At 33.6% G+C, this 21,798-nt stretch overlaps 1 protein-coding gene across 2 annotated transcripts; it reads right to left on the bottom strand.

The window, feature by feature from the left end:
• Positions 1 to 31: 31 nt before the first annotated feature.
• LOC123698347 (phosphatidylinositol 5-phosphate 4-kinase type-2 alpha) lies at positions 32 to 20,069 on the bottom strand. 2 transcript variants are annotated; one of them, XM_045644942.1, is made up of 11 exons: positions 19,770 to 20,069; positions 19,147 to 19,244; positions 18,289 to 18,399; positions 17,971 to 18,144; positions 15,048 to 15,186; positions 12,071 to 12,201; positions 11,539 to 11,707; positions 10,398 to 10,558; positions 1,837 to 1,949; positions 1,463 to 1,533; positions 32 to 1,091 (listed from the first exon to the last, which is right to left on the bottom strand). In XM_045644942.1, the coding sequence occupies exons 1-11, from the start codon at positions 19,896 to 19,898 to the stop codon at positions 969 to 971; spliced, it is 1,419 nt and encodes a 472-aa protein (XP_045500898.1). In that variant the 5' UTR covers positions 19,899 to 20,069; the 3' UTR covers positions 32 to 968. The 2 variants fall into 2 exon arrangements, with proteins under 2 accessions (XP_045500898.1, XP_045500899.1); XM_045644943.1 differs by lacking the exon at positions 17,971 to 18,144.
• Between the last annotated feature and the right edge of the window lie 1,729 nt (positions 20,070 to 21,798).

The raw sequence follows: 21,798 nt of genomic DNA, 5'->3' as shown, positions 1-21,798 counted from the left end.
ATTTTCTTTGGCTTCTGAGATGTTATAAGGAATTTTACACAAATTAAGTTAAGAAAATAGAAACACGACGTTAAACATTTATTTAAGGGCCGTTTTTTTAATCCTTGGTTAAAATATATCAGTCTAATAAAGCATTACACGAACATTTTAAAATGTCACCTGTAAATTGCCAAATACGGACAATTAGAATACATTTTTGAAATGGTAGTTTAATATGTTATTCGATGAATTAGTTTTAACCAAGGATTGAAAAATCAGCCCTTAGAGGAATACAAATTGTATTCAGCAAAACTGAGAAATAAAATATGCATACTAAAAGTTCCTTGGCTTCATCTAAATGCACCTTTATAAATGAATCTAAGCTATTTATTAAAGAAATATTTAATAGAAAAATAAAAATATAAATTATATAACAATATTAAAGGACTGCATCAAAACAATACAACAATAATGGCCACAGAATTTTACCATAACACTCCTTTATAGGGTTTCTGGGGAGTTGTGTCACTTGTGTGTTCCTTGGAGTGATGAAAAATTTTTAGTGGGATTTGAACATTATAAAAAAAAGGTATCAACTATCAATTTATGAAGAAAATTTGGTATATTGAATATTAGTATAAAATTTCCAGAATTAAAAATAAAAAGTCTGCTGTTCAGACATTTTTAAATTTTATCATAGAAAAATAAAAAAAAAACCTGAAGAGTAATACATAGTTGATAAAGGCTATTGCTTACTCATTTTATTACAGCCATTAGAATATTTGATAGAACGGGACCATTTATTTAAAATTGTAAGTCCATTTGTCTCATAACAATTCAAAGGAATTTAACTCAATCTTACTACACAAAAGTATAAAACCAAACCTGCCAATACTACCCACACTCCGCAGAACACAAGCCCCCAGCACAAACACTGAACACTTCACACTAAAAGAGGCACTAACACCGCGGCACTAACACTTCAACACTTAGTTCCCCTCGATCGCTTTCGCCACAAACTCGATGAATCGCTTGCCGTACTGCTCCGGGTCGCACGTGGATATGCCGTCCACGTTGCTGCCGTACTTGACGGTTTTCGCCGCTTTTGCCGCCTGGAAAGTGATATTTTTAAATTAAATTTAAACTGTGGCAATAAATTAGCTGTTGCCCACAAAAAAAATTTGATGTACAAACTTTCATCCCATATTTTATCCCCTTCGAATATTGTATGTAATTGCGGAATCCCCGGTCCGATCAACCCAGTAGTGTGTGTTGATGGATAGATTAGTCATATGGAATTATTTATTCAACTACTATGTATGCTAGAATAGCTAAAAGCGCATTATAACCGCTTTTCAAGTGTCATCTTTTAAAGAAAACCAGCAAAAAGAAGTTTCTACAGAGAGGATATTAAAATATTTATACATATCAGAAATACATAGTTGGTTAGCATGTGAGAATTGCTAAAGGCTCATTTTCCTACCTGTTTTTTAACTCCATAGTGTGTGAGGACATCAATGAGCGCTACAAAATATATCTCTTTCTTTGGAGCCCCTGTAACATTGTTCACAGACAAAAACATATAAATCTTGCAAGAAAAATGTAATTTTAAATGACAAAACAATGAAAGGGACGTTATTTTTAAGTGTTATGGAAGCTAACATTCATTGCAAAAAACACTCTTTTGATTTTTTTTGTCTTAATCAGTAAAATCTATCTTTTCACAACAATACATGTATATTTATGTACATTTAAGAAACATTGCAAAAAAAAATGTTTTTTTCAAATTTTTTTCTTAATCACAAAATGAAACCTTTTCCATAGTATGTAATACAATGTATATGGGTAATCACTCACCCTCCTGACTAGGTATAGCGTATATGTCGAGCTCCGGTATGATCCCCTCGTAGCGGAGCGACGACTGGCGCGCGAACCCGCGCGGGCTGTCCGGCGGCGTGTTGTAGCCCCATCTTGTTTTATTATTTCCAATATAATACACACAAATTTAGTTATAACGCATTTCATTAAAGAAACGAATCTTAAATGGCGGCGCTTATCATTCCCTCTCGCTTATCGGTCAATTAAGCAAAGCTGGCATGTTCACAGTACTCACACTTATGCAATTTCACTTACAGTATGTTCAAAAATAAATGCGACTCTAGTTTCATTTTAGAAAATATTCAAGTTTTAGACTGGCTTGCATATTCGCTCGTCTTTTAATTCTATTGAATATGCTTAGGATATGTCACAACTAAGCGCTCTAAAAGATTTTCCGCAAAATTTAATTACGGATCAACAACTTTACGAACACTTCCAAAGAACACATACCGCAATAAGACATTGGTATTCAATTTTAAGTAAGAACAACCGATATCGTTTGTAAATTAATGTAAATGGTGATAACTTGATAATTATTACTGAGAGTCTTGATAATTATTACTGAGAGTTGGCTTTGCGATGGTATATTGAACACAGAAATCTGCAATAATAAAAATTATGACGTTTTTAGATACGACCGTAAACATAAAAAGAGAGGTGGAGGAGTGTTAATATGTGTCAAAAAAAGTCTTTCGGCTTTTTGTCATATTACACCTTGCACACAATCGGAGAGCATTTGGCTGACTATTCCAAAATCCTCTTTTAATACCAGTTCAAACTACAGTAGCAAAGATTTACACATTATAGCAGTATACATACCACCTAACTCTGACGCTCCCCATTTACTCAAAGACTTTGATAACGCCTTAAAGGATTTTTACAGTAATAATATTAATGACAATTTTTTAGTTACCGGCGATTTCAATCTTCCTTTTATTAGTTGGAAAAATGACAACTTTAATATATCAAAACAATGCAACTCCGAACTTTATAACTCTGCTTTGATTTTACTAGACACATTTAACTTACTGGGTTTAAAGCAATACAACTTTTTTCAGAATACATGCGGTAATGTTCTGGACCTCGTTCTTTCTAATACCCACTTACACTGTAGCATAAGCTCTAAGCCGCTAGTAAATATTGATCCTTACCATTGTCCACTCGAATGTATTATTAATGATCTATACATATAATAAAATCGTAGGAAAGTCAAAACTGTACATTGAATATTTTTTTAAAAGAATACATAATCCACGATCTATAATCGATATAGAAGCCAAAAACATAGTTTTTAGAATTTTTGTCTGTTTGTCTGTTTGTCGGTTTGTCTGTTTGTCTGTTTGTCTGTATATTTGTCCGAGCTAATCTCGAAAAGTACCGCATAGATTGACTTCAAATTTTGCATGAATATTAATAACAGGTCGGGTGAGGCTTTTATATACACATTATCATGCTATCACCTCCGGGGGAGGAGCTGTGAACCTTTATTTTTCTAACGTATTCCGTGTATTACACAGCGTACAATCTAAAGACTCATGTTTAAATGTTGTTTTTGGGTAAGCCACGCTATTATCTAGCTTTACACTATAAAAACTACGTCATTTACGTAATTTTGGCAGAGAAACAGTTTAATGAATCTTAGTAGTATAAAGACAAATTTGAAACAACGCCATCTATGAGACTTCATTAAAATCAAATCAATTTACATGTTTAACGCTTCTTGCAAATTTATAATTAAAAATTAAATAATATGATGTTGGTGGGGTTTTTAATTGTACTTATTTATTTAACTTTTTAACCCATGTCTTCCCAGAGTCCACTTCAGGTGCTTATATTTTATGTGAATATACTAAATAAAATTTTACAAGTGAGGGTAGATGTTTATTATTTGATGTCAAACAAGACACTATTAACAGTTAATTGTGACATTTTAAAAAATCCTTCTTGCGTTCCCACAAAAGGTAAGTTGTAGCTTTTATATTTATTCTTTATTAATTAATTATATAGTTAGACTCATGTTTTTAATTAGAATTGAAGTTACGACAAAATAAGAAAATGATGAAATTTTATTTTTATGTATAACTTTTACAAGACTATATTAAACGCCCAAAGAAGGTCACTTTAGTTCTTGATAGAATTTTATTTGTTAGTAGCTTTTTAATAAAATTAGGTAAAGTAATCTTTTCTTTTTTTTTATTTACAGATTCAATGTTCATAAAAATTAACGATTTGCATGAGGATGTAGTAGAAATAAGTATCCTGGCGCGTGGTCAATTGTTGACTAAAGTTAATTTCCAACGTATGGTACAATCATTGGAAGAATCTTGGGTACCTAATTTTAGAGGATATTTTTCGGGAATGAGAAAAGGGGCAGCCAACCACGTATCAGCGTGCGTGCGTGAGAATCTACCTACGTTTTAGTACCAAAAAAAATGTTATTTTGAAACGTAAATATTGCACTCACAACTACTATACAAGTATGATTTTTAATCGTGCTTTACTGTCATCTGATTGTTTTATTATCGTTATGGCTATCGCGGTACAGATCCTACTGGGATCAGAGTACATATTATTTATCAATTGGTGTGGTAATATACGTACCACACCAAGTAAAATATTTACAATCATACCAAATGGATTAACACGGTATGTACATAAGGCGGTCTTATCGCTTACTAGCGATCTCTTCCAGACTGCCCAAGGTAAGAGATAAAGAATTATACTCATGATCCAGCAATTTTCAACCGAAAAAGAAGTTTTTCTGTAATTGGTAGTTGTTTCATTTATTTATTTTAAATACCTAATTTTACTTTTATATTTGCCCATTTGCATTACATTCAGCTTCCATAAAACTTATAAAAATTTTATGTTTATTTCTGTCTAATATAATTAATACTCTTTTTAGATATAAATAACAAAAACAACTTTTTTATTAAAATTTAGTACCTTGGGAAGATATTATCTATGTGTTAATAGAACAATACATAAAGGAAATTATGTTACGATTTTATACAATGAAAATATGTAAAAAAATATTAGCAGGTGTAATTATTAAATTGATCCCGAACCCAAAACTGTAGTTAATTTTTTTTGTCATTTAGTGTTTAATTCATGTCAATTGGTTCATTAATAAAAAAAATTATGATCATTTAAATAATCACGGCGAACATTTGCTAAGGCATTCATGTACAAGGTGTAATCGTTCATGAGTGTGCACAGGCGATTTTTTTTTGTAAGTATTACAGATAACAAAAAACTTTAAACTGATATCGAAAGTACTAAACCTAATAATGGCCGTAATCATTTTTTTTAAATAAATCGAGAAATATAAAAAAAAATATCTTTAAACCCTCCCATTATACATTAAGTACATAATATGAAATAATTATGAATATCCCATATACATTTAATATGAAAGATTTTAGCTTTCTTTTTCTTTTTTTGGTTGTCTGCTTTAATTACTTCGCAAATTTGAAGTGGCATTTTCCACGCTTTTTCCGGACATTTTCACGCATTTTCCGGGCATTTTCCGGGCAATTCCTCACGCATTTTCCGGGGATTTTCCAGGCATTTTCCACGTTTTTTCCGGACCATTTCACCCATTTTCCGGATATTTTCCAGATATTTCCAGGCATTTCCCAGGCATTTTCCTGACATTTCCCTGACATTTTCCGGAGATTATCCAGGCATTTTCCACGCTTTTCCGGACATTTTCACGCGTTTTCCAGATATTTTCCGGGAATTTTCTGGGTAATTCCCAGGAAATTTCCGGGGATTTTCCAGGCATTTTCCACGCTTTTTCCGGACATTTTCACGCATTTTCCGGATATTTTCTAGATATTTTCCAGGCATTTTCCAGGCATTTTCTGAACATTTCCCTGACATTTCCCTGACATTTTCCGGAGATTATCCAGGCATTTTCCACGCTTTTCCGGACATTTTCACGCATTTTCCGGGGATTTTCCAGGCATTTTCCAGACATTTTCCTGACATTTTCCGGGAATTTTCCAGGCATTTTCCATGCCTTTTCCGGACATTTTCACGCATTTTTTGAAAATTTTCCAGGCATTTTCCACGCATTTTCCGGATATTTTCCAGACATTTCCCTGGCATTTTCCGGAGATTTTTCAGGCATTTTCCACGCTTTTCCCGACCATTTTCACGCATTTTCCGGATATTTTCCGGGTATTTCCCGGACATTTTCACACATTTTCCGGGGGATTTTCCAGATATTTTACAGGCATTTTCCGGATATCCCCGGAAAATGCCCCGGATTTCCGGAAAGTACGTAAGTTTTTTAGCTTATATTAGTAATTAATTATATTGACAATTCTATGAATTGTTTATGGTAGTACGTGTTTACTAAATAATTGTATGTAAAGTAGTAACTACTATGCAGTCGCTATTCCACGCGGACGAAGTCGCGGGCACAGCTAGTTTATATATAAAACCTTTACAATGTAAAACCCGGGTGGTACGGAAATTTTTTAAGGGTGATTATGACGGGATCAACTATAAGTTAAAAAATATTAACTGGCACGAGCTATTATATTCAGGCACTGTCAATGAGGCTGTTGATGCATTTTATAAGGTTATATATTCCTGTATTGACGAGTATATTCCTATTGTCAGACTTACGTCTCGGTATAATTATCCCAAATGGTATACACCAGCACTAATTAATCTTATTAAGGAAAAATCAAAAATTCATAAGAAATGGAAAAAGTTTAATAATCCGTGTGACTATGCCGCTTTCTCTCTTCTCAGAGCCCGTGTTAAAGAATTACAATTAGAATCATACAATAAGTATATACACCGCTGTCAAAATAGCATTATAAATTCACCGAAAGAATTCTGGACTTATATAAAAAACAAGCGGTCTGACCATAGTCTGCCGCAGACTATGTATTATAAAGGGCGTCTATTAACAAACGGACAAGATATTTGCGACTCGTTTAACGAATATTTCCGAAGCGTATTCCAGCCATGCGATCAATCTATCCCCAACTATGCTAAAGAAGCTAATATGTCCGATAACCTTCATTCCATTGAGGTTAACGTGACTATACTTAAAAAAATATTTAAACAACTTCATCCTCGGAAAGGGGCTGGAACTGACGGCATACCTGCAATTTTTATAAGGAAGTGTGAATCTGGCCTGTTATCTCCCCTTTTAATATTATTTAAACGCTCTCTTTCGGAAGGTATCTTCCCTAACAGATGGAAAGAGGCGCAAGTCGTACCAATACATAAAAGTAAATCTAAAACCGATATAACGAATTACAGAGGAAAATCAATGTTGAATATATTTGGTAAGCTTCTAGAACGTATTGCTTTTAACAACATATATTTTAGTGCTTCAAGATGCATCCCTAATAATCACCATGGCTTTATTAAATCGCGAAGCGTTATCACCAACCTGCTTGAGTTTACGCATGACATAAACAGAGACCTAGATGACAATTCTCAAATTGATGTTATTTATACGGATTTTGAGAAGGCGTTTGATAAGGTGGATCACAATATTCTGTTAATGAAACTTTTTGCCATTGGTATTAGAGGCAACCTCTTAAGATGGACGGAGTCCTATATAAAGAATCGAAGTCAAGCAACAGTAGTAGGGGGTTACAGATCAGATTTTATTACAGTGACATCCGGTGTTCCTCAGGGTTCACATCTCGGACCGTTATTTTACAACGTTTTTATCTATGATCTATATGAGTGCTTTCTTAATTCTAATTTCCTCGTATTTGCCGATGACAAGAAGCTTTATAAAAAAATCTGCACCATAGAAGACTGTTTCAAACTGCAAAGTGATCTCAATCGCCTTTCCCTTTATTACAAAAATAATAAAATATCGGTTAATATCAACAAATGTCAAATAATCACTTTTACACGTAAGAAGAATAATGTTATTAAATTTGATTATAGATTAAATGATGAAATGCTTCAAAGAACAAATCAAATTAGGGACTTAGGTGTTATCCACGACACAAAACTGTCACATATTGATCATGTCGAGTTTGTCATGCAAAAAGCTTATAAAAATCTAGGATTCATACTTCGCACTAGTGATGCATTTAATGACATTCTATGTTTAAAGGTACTATATTTCGCGTATGTACGTAGTGTGCTCGAATTTGCGAGTTCTATTTGGCGTCCAATTTATCGTTGTCATATTGAACGGCTAGAAAAAATTCAAAAAATCTTTGTAAAAAAGCTAAATTTTTTATGTCATGCCAATCCAGCTGATTATCTCGAATCTTGTGCACTCCACAAATTAAATACCTTAGAACAGCGAAGGGATATTATTGATATGATGCTCTTTTATGACATTATAAACAATAAGTTGGACTGCCCGAATATTCTCAGCAATATATCTATTCAGGCGCCATCGCTCCGCACTAGACACACACACTTATTCAGAGTACCGCTTGCATCAACCAGGCATCTGCAACACTCAGCTCTTTTCCGCTTGCCAGATATATATAATAAGAAATTTTCTAATGTGGACATATTTAAGACATCTCGCTCAAATTTTAAAAAAGCAATCACTTTTTCCAATAATTAATAATAATAACTAGTTTCAGTACTTAATTTTTAGTTACTTAAATTTATACATACATACTCTCAGTCAATCAGTCAGTCACTCACTCACTCACTCACAACAGACTACACACCACAGAACAGATAAAGGAGGTTTTCAAACCTCCATTATATGCTCTGTGCTACACACCCATTACACACCATTACTACACCTACACTCATCACAAGAGTCTTTTGTTAATTATTATTTTAACGTATATCTTTTCCTCTTACTTTCTTACTCGATTTTCCTTGTCACAATATGTTTTTATAATAATTCTATTAACGGAATTCCTTTTTATTGGCGTATTGTTCTATTATTATGTAATTATTGTATGAATAGCTGTAAGGAATCAGAAATAAATAAATAAATAAATAAATAAATAAATAAATAAACTCTGATTATTAATTAGTAATTTGATTTTTGAAAAAAAAAATGCCGATTTTAGTCAAAATTTATATTTTTCTAACAAGATCCTTATCATCCAAATTCGACCTTGGTGACAAAAATTGACATTTCTAATTAAAATTAACAAAAAATTAAATGATTTTATTAAATACTGTAAAATAGTATATAATTCTTCCATTTACTGTATCACAAAATTCTTCATAGATTTTTAGATATTCGTACTACACCAATTACATCACCCTGTATTTATAAACAATTGCAAAATATGACACATACATAGGCCGGGAGATACTGACACAAAATTTCGGGTCATTTGTAACAGAATGGCCGTTCTACAGAGGTCTTATTACGCAATGACAAAAAGAAAAATGATGGTCAGAACGCTGGTACCGGCGGACTAGTCGCGTGGGCGTAAGTCACACTCGTCGGATAAGTAAGACCCCTCTAGACCGCCATCCTGTTACAAATGACCCGAAATTTTGTGTCAGTATCTCCCGGCCTAACATGTGCAATGTGTAAATGTGTTGACGTTCCAGCTCTTCTTAATATACTTATACACACGGCCGTACGGCATGCAAAAAAATATGATATTTCATATAAATACACAAATACCATACCAAAAAGTTTGTCAACAAACAATTTGAAATAAATAATTATTAATAATTAACTATTATCCATTAACGTTATTTTTTATTTTATTTTTTTCTGACCCTACCATACGTCAGTATCGGCTTTGGCCGCCATTGAAGATTCGTTTCTTTAATGAAACGTGATAGATACATCATACATTATGGTGAATCTATCATCATATTTTTGTGCGTTTTATTTGGAAAAAAATCAACATTTTAATTATTTTAATTTTAACATTTTAGTTATCACACATGTCTTGTGACTATATTAGAAATGTTATGTATAACACGTTATATTGTGTTGTGAATATCACCTGTACAACAAATTAAAAAGATTTAAATAGTTGGTCACTACAATTCAGCATAGTGAAACAGCACTGGCTCGGTTGCTTTTTAAGGAGTATAATATATGGTTGTCCCTATGTGTAATTTAATGAATATATCTTTAATTACATTTTATAGGGTCATGTTATGTGAATTTTGTCTTTTTATTTATTTATTGTAAGTTTAGTAGTGTTACTTCGGGGAGCCCTACAGCGGCTACACCACGCTCTATTCGCGCTTTAGCCGCAGAGAGCGACGTATGAATGTACATACATTATGACGTGTGTGCGCGTGTCGAATACCTGTCATGGCGTGTGTCGCTGTCAGATACATGTCATGTCGGTATCGGATACATGTCGTGTCGGTATCGGATACCTGTCGTGTCAGTGGCGGTCGTCCGATACATGTCGTAGCGGTGTCGGATACATGTCGTGTCAGTGTCGGATACCTGCCGTGTCGGTATCGGATACATGTCGGGTCATTGTCGTGTCGGATACATGTCGTGTCAGATACATGTCGTGTCGGATACCTGTCGTGTCGGATACATGTCGTGTCGGATACCTGTCGTGTCGGATACATGTCGTGTCGGATACCTGTCGTGTCGCGTGTCGGTGTCGGAGTCGGTGTCGGACTCGTTGTCGCTGTCCCGCTCGGCGTCCCGCTGCCGCGCCGCCTCCGCCTCCGCCTCGCCGCGCCCGCACTCGTGCACGCCCAGCAGCAGCGAGTAGTCCATGAGGTGCAGTTTTGTTAGGAACTACCGGCCGGTACAATACACAAATATATTATATTGGTTTCATCATTATAAATCTTAATAACTCAGCCCCCGGAATCACAGACACAATAGACACGGATCTATTGTGTCGTGGTCCGATCGGGCCGCTCGGGGCTCAATGGGTTAATATATCGTAGGTTTCATCATTATAAATCTTACTAGCTTACCGCCCGCGGCTTCGCCCGCTTTGTCTAACATCTAAAAAATAATACTAAAACCTTCCTCTTGAATCAGTCTACCGCATCAAAATCCGTTGCGTAGTTTTAAAGATATAAACATACAAAGGGACATAGGGACTGAGAAAGCGACTTTGTTTTATACTATGTAATGATTAATTAATTATAAATTAAAAAAGCGTTTGTGTAGAGCACACGTGTCTGAAGTGAACTTCTAAGACAATATTTAATGATATCGAAATCGTCGCCAGAACGTGACGGTATTACCATGACGCTACCTTGAAATTTTACTCTCACCGCGCCTTAAGATATTTCACTTCAAAATGTCTCGAAACTTAAAAGTTTTTGTAATCTGTGCCTAATGGCAAAGGCCGCACGACAAACGCATGACGAGCGGCTGAAGCGACGTTGCCGCACCGTGCACATAGTTTCGATTGTTCCTACTTCCTACGCAAGACTTGCAATCATCAATTGACAAAAGCGCGCACATGACGTCATGACCTGTTATTTCTACTATTCCCTAAGCCATTTATTAATTATTTATTTATTTAAATGGCATACACCAAACATACATACGTACAACGTAATTCATACAAGACAAATTTAATGGAACGTGCGGTGTTCCTTTTAACACATCAAACCGAAAGAATAGAATAAATTCGATTGCTCTAGCGGGATTACTGGTGACTCTCCAATTACAATACTACTAAAATTAGCATTTCCCTGAATAAACAAAAGTTTTGCCCAATCACAATTAAAATTAGCATATCCGTCAATGAAAATTACCTCAACATCAGCAGTGAGCGTCTCCAGTAGTTTCTCCTTGGCTGCATCACCTATGTCGATCCTTACGCCTTGCTTGATGAAATCGTTGTCCTTCAGAGTTGGCAGTTCTTTCTCTAGCTCCTTTTCGGATGCCTCGCGGTCTACCGTCGACCCTTTTAGGTCGTATTTCCTGGGAAATGTATGGAATATACAATATACATACATATATTGCTAAAAGATCCATTTCCAAGAAAAAATCTCTTCTCATCAATAAAAATTCCATTATTTACATTCATGATATCTAATATACAATGTTATTGTTCACTAGCGTATCTATAACTATTTTATTTTTCTAAACATATAAATTACATGGATATCAAACATTTTTAATTTTAAAGTAAATATTTTACCAATATATCCTGCGAACACACAAAAATTTCCCAGGGGAAGCTCCACTACCCAATTTATCTCTATACTTTCGAAATTATCGGACCAAGATGTCTACCAAAGGGTCCTAAGCACCTATAAACATGTACAAACAAACAGCACTCACTTGTGTATATTCAAATGGTTGGAGAACACGTTCCTGGTAGCCACTAGATAGTGCTCAATGCCGTCCACCGTCAGGCGGTACATGCCGAGGTACTGAGGCAGCAACGTCTTGCCATGCCTCTCCACTATGTACTGTAAATATATTGTGGGTTTTTAATTTAGCTCTGGGCACTTATTATTCTAACATTAGAAGAAAGAAAATACATTTATTTCCAATGCACACTTACAAAAAGGGCAATAGGGTAACTTAAAATTGAGTATAAAAAAGTTGCAGTGTGCCACTGTTAAATTGTTGGTGGTGGAAAGCTCAAGTTCCACCAGCACTTTCAGCAAGCCATATTCTTCAGTGAGTTAATATCGATGCCAATTGCCAATAGTGTTTAATTTAATCAACAATCAATTTTAATAGTTCAACAGATACAGCCTGTGTTTTTACTGGAACATGTTGAGAGGCCTTTAAGAGAGCTTTTGAGTGCACTCTTTGTTAAAATGTAATACTGTATAATGTATATATTATGTTAACTTATGTTCTGCTTAAAATATGCATATTGTATAATCTTATTAGTTCTATAGTAGAAATTGAATCTCAAAAATTACCTTTCCAATAGGAAAACCGAATGATATAACAAGTGTTACATTATAAAGAATACGTAATGATATTTCATAGTCAAGAATCTAGCCCATATACCAACAACGCGTTAAGAACGATGATTAATTTATTACACAACACAATGAGTAATAAACACAATAATATCAGTACGGAGAAATTGTTAAACCAGGAAAATGTAGATAAATATTGATTCGCACTGATACGAGATATCATGTAATCCGTGCATATGTTATTATATTATTATTATCTTGTACCTACAACTGTCTGATTGTTTTAACTTTTAACAAATTGTACGTATAAATCCTACTAATATTATAAATGCGAAAGTTTGTGAGAATATGTGTGTGTTTGTTACTCTTTCACGAAAATACTACTGAACCGATTACAATGAAATTAAGCACACATATAGAGGGTAACTTGGATTAAAACATAGGATAGGTTTTATCCCGGAAATCCCACGGGAACGGGAACTATGCAGGTTTTTCTTTGAAAACGCGGGCAAAGCCGGGCAGGAAGCTAGTTTTTGTATAAAGTACACTTATGTGAAGGAATCTCTAGGGTTTAAATTCATACATTTTAATGTTGCTGCGTGCCTATGGCTTCGTTTGCAGTGACTGCACGCAATTACACTGTAGTTATTTTAATCTATATAAGATTAGTGTTGAATAATTTATAAAGAAAGTAATTATAATATAATACACTACTACTGCGTCAACCCCTTTAATAATTTACAAGCCATATTTCATAACAAGAATTAGGACACCAGCCTAAGCCGTACATTATTAAAATTCTTGTAAATTTCAAGGTTCAAGTTACACCGAGGTTTTTTTTTTATATCTTTTTTTGTTTAGGAATTTTTGTCCTAAAGGACGATGACAATCCCATCGTACCTTGTAACACCGAAGTTGTTGATGAAATTATATTAACTATAAAGGGTTACTTGTAAAACACCAGCAACCTCGTAGGATAAGATAGCTAACATCCATTTCTTCTACGACTTTTAGCATAACGCAATAAATTATTTATAAATGATTTTTTAACCCTTTATTGTACTCTCCTAACATTTGTAAGTCTATGTTCTATTCATTATCGAAAGGACGACGCGACGCCCCCTTCCCCCTCTCCTTCGCTTCTTGTTTACGTATTTTTGGGATGCGCGTAGAGTTTATAATATTCAAATGGAAAATTAAATTAATATTTATTTTTGTATGAAAATAAAATCTAACAAATTATCAAAAGTCGTAGAACAAAATATGTTGTTACTTATGATGTTAGCAATCTTGTCCTGCAAGGTTGCTGGTGTTTTTCAAATAACCCTGTATATTTTGTTTAACTGTTAATTCGATGTATTAAAAAAAAATAGGATAATAATACGTAGGTATTAATAAGGTAGGTATACTTTTACAATCACAGTCACGATTTTATAATTTATTATTAATCAAGGTAGCGGGACATTATTGTAGTCGACTTCACATCAGGCAGAATCTTCAAGTATCCAACGTTAACCAGTTTCATATCAAAATATTATCTTATTTATACATGATGTGATAAAAAATTTGCATGTAATTTTAACAACAAATCTCAACACACATGCACTGGAATAATTTCGTCAGAAATATGACACATTTTTCTTTATGATATCTAAATTTAAAGGAAAACTTTCCATTGTCATATTTGGAATCTTACTTTTGCGTTTATATTAAGACTAGAGACGCGACTTCAATTTAGGAAAAGTTATCTATACATATAATAAATCTGTAGATGGGTCAATTCTGTACATTGAAAATATTGAAAAAATAAATAGCAGGGGGTGTTAGTTACTGCATCGATACCAAACCCAAATATGTGATTAAAAAAATTTTTGTCTGTCTGTCTGTCTGTATGTGAAGGCATCACGTGAAAACTAACGGTTCGATTTCGATGAAACTTGGTATAATTATACCTTATTATCCTGGGCATAAAATAGGATACTTTTTATCCCGGAAAAATACGTAGAAAAAAAATTCTTCATTTTTCTTAATTTTTCCGCGCGGACGGAGTCGCGGGCGGAAGCTAGTGGGTGACTATAATCTTACTAGGTACCTATAGGTCAAATACTATTTAGTTCCAAGAAAAAATTTTCGTTTGACATTTTACCATTTCACCTCCGAAACATTCCCGTCCACAATATTTTCCTAACCTACTTCGGACTTTCGGATTTGATAAAACTTTAAAGAAATACAAGTTATACATAAGCGATAGAATATTCAGAAGAAACTGACCTTCGAAACACAGTTTACCACTAGTTCGAAATAAGGATCCGCAGTTAAAAAGAAGTAGCTTTAAAAAAACATAAAATCTATAGAAATCAATATAGATATATTCTCACCGGGTGATAATGCTTCAAGAAAGAATGCATCCTCTCCACCTCCTCCGACGTGAGGGTCTTCAATATAAACAGTCTGTCATAGCTCTGGTAGAACTTCGCGCCAGACTTTCCAGACGATTCGTCTGGTATCGGCTGCGACCTGACAACAAATAATGTAGTTACCTTAAATTAAATGGTAAAAAACAGAGGTAAATGTGTAGTTTCCGGCTTGATTTTTTATTATATATCGCCAATCGCCAATTTAATCATGTCGTATAGGTTTCGGTTATTATACCTATATAATTATACACAAATTGATGGTGTCTCCTATTTTGCATAACAACGTAAAATGTTTCCACATGTAAAATCTTTTTACATGGAACGAAGAAAAACAAAAATTATATAGTGCACGCCTCAATTATTATAATCGCATTTTTAGGAAACAAGAAGATAAGTTACTTTTATTATCGTTTTATAATCCGTACAAAAATATTTTATAAATAGAAGATATGGTTATTGACTCTTAAAATATATGTAACGTTAAAAAACACAAGGTAATAATATGATATCATTGCAGTTGTGAATCATTACTGTAAAAAATAAACTATATGATCTAGGTAATTCCACATCAAAGTACATCTAGAAGATTTATGTTTTGTAAACAACTTTCTTTCATTTCTCGGTGTAGACTATAATAGAACATACGTTGTATATTTAAATCATTAATAGGTTTTTAAATAAACTAAAGTTAAATAGGTAGTAGATACAAATATAAAATATTATAAAAAGTATTTGTTTGTTTAAAGCAGTCATTTTTCAAATTGCGCATATTAGTAAATAAGCGTTCATACGCTCATGTGGTTAGGGATAATATTAAGGATTATCCCTAACCACTATTAAGGATTGTCTAATATTGAGGATGGTCGCGGAAGAATTCCAACCAATACCCTTGGCCGCGGCCCCATCATTTAAGCGGCTCGATGGAACACAGGGCGGTTTTAGTCGGTAAGAATCCGACATAACATAACCCACGGCTCCTTCCCCGGGGACCGTGGGTATCTTTGGAAGATTTACCCACTTTAAAAAAAAGGGATATTATTAAGGATAGGTCCATTTAATCCTGGCTAAACAAAATATATCCTTGGGAAAAATATTGTTATAAACATAACAAAATAACATATAAATACAAGTACCTGGTGTATTTACAATACTTCTATAAAACAATCGCGATATTTATGCTTATCTGAGTTATTGGCATTTAGTCGAAAACGCTTTATTTTCGATAAAATAACGAGAAATCTACAGATAGCGGAGTACTTCTTTAGAACAATGTATCGCACACACGCCAAGTAAAACCATGCCAAACGTATCAGGGAAAAAAACAGTTAGAAGGGGTTCAAATCAAACGTACTATTAAATCTTTTAACATGGGTATGAAATATGGATTTAACTAGAGATGGATGAATTGTAAAGAGTGGAGTACTTTTTTTGTTAGGCAAATCCGAAAAATATTTATTACGCTTCAACTCTCCCACTAGAAGGGTTTTATGCAAAGAGACATAGAAAGACACGACCCTCTGCATTTTATAATGAAATCATACAGAAAAAAAACTACTCTATTCACAGGAGTGAAACATCTAATAAGACATTCAAATGATGAAAAAATTCATAAAATATTCAAACTTTAAAACCTTGCCATTTTCGTCACTAAATAATTACCACTAATTTGTACTACAAAGCTGTAATACCAGTGTAACGTCTAACTGCCCTATTAACCCGCGCCGACCTTTTGTTAAGTCGTATTACAACTCGCATACAATATTCAACTACTAGACACTGGGTGCTGAAATATTTTTCAAATAAATTTCCTTTTGAGCACGCGATCATTTTGACTATGTAAATATGAGAACTATATTGCCAGTTTTTTTTTATTATTTTAAATATCAGAGATTTTTAATTCGTTTGTTACGAATAACAATTTTATAGAGTCTGGCCAGCCAAAGCTGAACCCAGTAAAGGGCGGCAAATTTAAAAAATATGGACCTGGTAACATCGGCTTTAGTAGGAAAAAAACATTTTGATACTTTTGATATAGATATTTGATTTTTGATATATAAAGGTGATCATAGTATATAGGTATATAATGTACACAACACAGCAGGATTTAAACATTATTAAAGTAAAGGATTTGAACCGTTTTCAACAAAACTGACAACTAACTACGCAGAAACGCCATGATGACATTCCATAGTGTGGCCGCTACAAAAAACACTGGGTTCAGCTTTGGCTGGCCAGACTCTAACATACCAGTATACACTGTTTAAGTCAGACATAAAATGTCATAGAGTTATAGCGCATCAATAACTATGAGCAATGAGCATTATACACACCTCATACACCCTTATATCTTCACTCAGTCATAACAGATTACTCATAATGCGTAACAATGAGGTAATAAGCGGTAATAATTCTTAGTTAATTGTTTAGGAATAAGTTTTCAGCTTATTTTTAGCTACGATCAACAAGTATGTTTCGTATTCTAAATGAAAACCCACTTAAATGTACATAAAAATATGATTTTTTGTAATTACCCGCATACGTACCTTTGACGTGTCCATCTCGATGTTGCTAGGTGCAAAATTGCTTAGTGACATCTTATAAATAATTAAGTCGTGTCAATATATAAAACGCGTGTATACAGTGATATGTAAGGGATGGGATACACGAATCAAATATACAACAACCTCATCGGGGTACAGACGACAAACCGAAATCACAAAAAGCATGTCCAAAATTCAAATTCAAATGTAACGTCATTCGTTGGTATAGCACGCGACAAAAACACAGCCGGTGAACGTGAATGCGATGAAATGCCGTGTCAGTCAAAGGCACACTACATACTGTTATTCGAAAATAAAACCGTTACAATTCAAACTTCCCTGACCTCAGACGTTTCATGGTCAAGCCGCGTTTCATGAACTCGCTAGCGTCATGGAACAATCCCTCTTGAGTATTTTTCAACTCGCCAACACCGGAGGGTGCTGTAGCCGACCTCCTCAGCTTATTAATAAACTTCTTTGACGCCCGCGAACGGAGGTAGTTATCTGGCTTTCTAAACCTATGGGACATGACGGGAGATAGGAACCGGGATGGCGTGACGGAATACAGGATAAAAATAAATATAAATAAATACAGCACGCGTAAATAGCGAAACACACGTGAATTCCTAGCGTATAAATAAATGATTGCTTATAAACTGTACCTGGTCAGGGACTCCTTGTAATCAAGATCGTCAATTCCGAACCTCTCGCGCAGATTCCTGAAGACGAGCGGACAGTACTCCTTCACTTTAAAGTGAGATGGCATGTTCTCTCTGAAAGAAATATGACACAATAGAAAAGTTAAATTAAGGTAATGGCATAGAAAACATTAATATTTGCCTCTATGTAACAATTTTTCCTTGGTTGAATATATATATTTTTTTAACATTTAATAGAAATAGAACAAACATAAGGTAGAGACATATCATATATGTACCAACAATCTAATAAGATTTTAATGAATTTTTAATTACACATCATATTTAAAATCTTATACAGTTTGTTAATATCAATTGTAATACATTTGTTTTAGCCAACCTGAGTTTATAATATGTCATATAAGATTTATATTAATAAAGTGTTCTTTAAATTAATTATATTCTTTACTTATTTATTATCAAGAAATATATTATGTTTATAGAAATGGAGGGTTAATAACTGCATAGATTATCACTTGAAATATTAAAATTAACTACACATTTCCCCTCAATATTTAGATATTTTCTCAGATAATAAAAAAACCATTGACTAGTTTTTTTTTTTTTTTTTTTTTAAGGCACCCGTCATCACAGGGTGTTCGCGCCACCTCTGGATTATAGTCCAGAGACTTTTCTTGCTTTTTTTTTTTTTTTTTTTAATTTTTAGAAATATTAACATACTGGTTACTCACATAATATAAATATAAATAAGTACAATTAAAATTATAAGAGCTTAAATTATCCATTGACTAGTTCCTAAACTACAGATATTGTAAGTTTTTACACACTGCCAACATTGCAATTTATGCTTTAATCACTTACTTGTTAAACAAGTGATTGTCCACTTTGAGCTTCGAGTAAGCTCGGAAATCATCAGGCAGCAGCATAACGGGGATCGAGACATGGCTCAGTTCATTTATCTGTAATAAAGATAAATCTATATATAAAAAAATGAAACCCATTTTCCTTGGTCACAGCAACACGTATGAACAGGTTTTATGATGTTCCTTGAAGTACCTATGAGGATGGTTATGTAGAGGAAACGTTAATAGGTTCCACGGGCGAAGCCAGGGCGGACCGCTAGTATCAAATAAAAATCAAAATTATAAGTACCTAAAGAATTATAATTAGATTAGTTCGATAGCCATGACAATAAACTTTTGGCAACTAAATCTTACAATGTGCATGATCCATACCTACATGATCATTGAAACAATAATAATTGATCAAGTGCCAGATATAACAAGTAGGCTATAATTTTTTTGTATAATTTAAGTCGTAGTTGCCACAAAATTATCATAACCGGTAACATAAACAAAAAATCATTGTAACAACAATTGTGCCGCAACTGTTTCGCAAACAAAGCATAAAATATAGGCTATTTTATAATCTAAGTAGACTCGAATGGGGAAAATTTACAGGCTATTATTATCTTATGATATTACCGTATGATTAACACCCCACATAAAAACAGAGAGTAAAGGTTCATTAGCACGGAATAATTTCACTTTCTGATGTTTCACGCGAATATGTTTTTTTTTCAATTTGCTCAATCCAGTGGTAGGAACGGACATTTTGGATGTGTTTCCGAGAATCGGCGCACGGCTACGTATTGTAGTTCTTAACACAGAACTCTATCTAAACCATTTTTATTGCACTTAAAATAATAAAATCACTAGGATTTAACGTAAATACGAAATTTATTACAGAAACTCGACACCCATCAATGGCAAACGGCTATTTGACAGAACTGGACAGTGGACAGATCACAGAACCACAGACAGAACGATTGATGAAATTTTAACTTACTTTAGTGACTGGATACGAGTCGATTGGATTCTATTCTTCTAAACTCTTTTGGATTTCGGTTGATGCTGTTTTCTAATTACAGAGCATAATGCGACTCAGTGGCACACAATGCCGAATTGTGCTGATGCTTAATTGGAACGTGAAACGCACCAGCAGATTGTGCTAAGTTTAGTGTTGAAAAAAAAAATATTCATAGAGTTAGCAATAACCTCAAAATAAAGTGGTATAATTTTTTTCAACAATTAACAATTACTAACGATAAATCGATTGCAAGCATCAATTCACGCGCATTTCTTTTAAGAGTGCTCGATTGTGTGAAGCGTTGCTGTAGTTGGAACATTCAACGTTAAGCATTATGCCGCATAATGCGCTCTAGTGCTGTAATTGGAAAACACGGTTTATATAATATTTAGTGCACATATGGCTATCATATCGTCGATAGTTATACATTTTTCAAATATTGATAAATATTTGTAGATTTAACATTGGTATCGATAGGATGAGCTCTTTTTCTACGCGTTTTCTACTATTTTTTTCAAGTACCCTCATCACACATTGTTTTTATATTCCAGATTTCGTACCCACATTGAGTTGTTCAAATTTACAAAAGGGAAAATTTTTAAAAATATGGGAGTAATTTTGAATACCTTAATTATCTGAATAGGCATGACGACAGTATCCATAAATGATCGTATTAGTGTTTTTAAGGGAAAATGTATAATAAATAACTTCAATATAGTGACTTAAAAATCTTAAAAACACTAAGATTAATGAGATTATCAATAAAATAAAACATTGAAATTCTGCAGTTGGCCATTTTGACTAAAACACGCGTGACGTCACGCTTAAGTAAACAACTCACGTCAGATATATTTTGTTGTTATGAATATGTTGAGAATACGCATTTTTATTTATTTTCTATTGTTTCACGTATGCTTTATCGACTCAGAATAGAAATATAATTGCGAATTCACGAATACGTGGTTTCGGGGTTCTCCGCACCAACTTTATACAATCATTTCTTATTATTTTCTCGCTTGAAATAATTAATAACACATTTTTGAGCATTATTTTAATGTGGATTCACACTGCAATACTGCACACCACTTATAAACTTTGAAATTCGTTTCTATAACACATATTAAATATATTTTTTTTTAATTTTCTTCGCAATGCATACAAATAATTACGTATGTACTAAAGAGTGACGTCACGCTTACGCCATGACACCTGCGAGCTGTTTTGGCACAGTTGATAAATATTTTTTGAAAAATGGCTTTTATCTTCGTTAAATTTAAGTATATTACCGAAATATAGGGTTTTTCTTGTATAGTAAACGTATACACACATTATGGAAGAGGATTTCAAAATCTTTCGTCATGCCTATTGATTCTATAGAACTGACATTTAGCGAACCATACATCACACCAAGCATCACACACAGGTAAAACTTAAATGTATACTCGTTTTACACAAATTGCTAACCATACAATAGTTTATTACTAATATAGTATAGTCTATGAGTATATTATGTAAAAATAAAAATCGCTAATATTGATGAATTTCTGAAAAGACGAGACGAGTTAAAGGAGATAAAAAACATCGAAAGTTCCGGTACTTAAAATATAAAATAATTAAATTATGTAAAAAATTGTTTTTAGGTGT

The sequence above is a fragment of the Colias croceus genome, chromosome 16, assembly GCF_905220415.1.
Source record: "Colias croceus chromosome 16, ilColCroc2.1".
Taxonomy (NCBI): Eukaryota; Metazoa; Arthropoda; class Insecta; order Lepidoptera; family Pieridae; genus Colias; species Colias croceus.
Note: the sequence above shows the minus strand (reverse complement) of the source record. Positions and strands in the feature narration are given on the sequence as shown.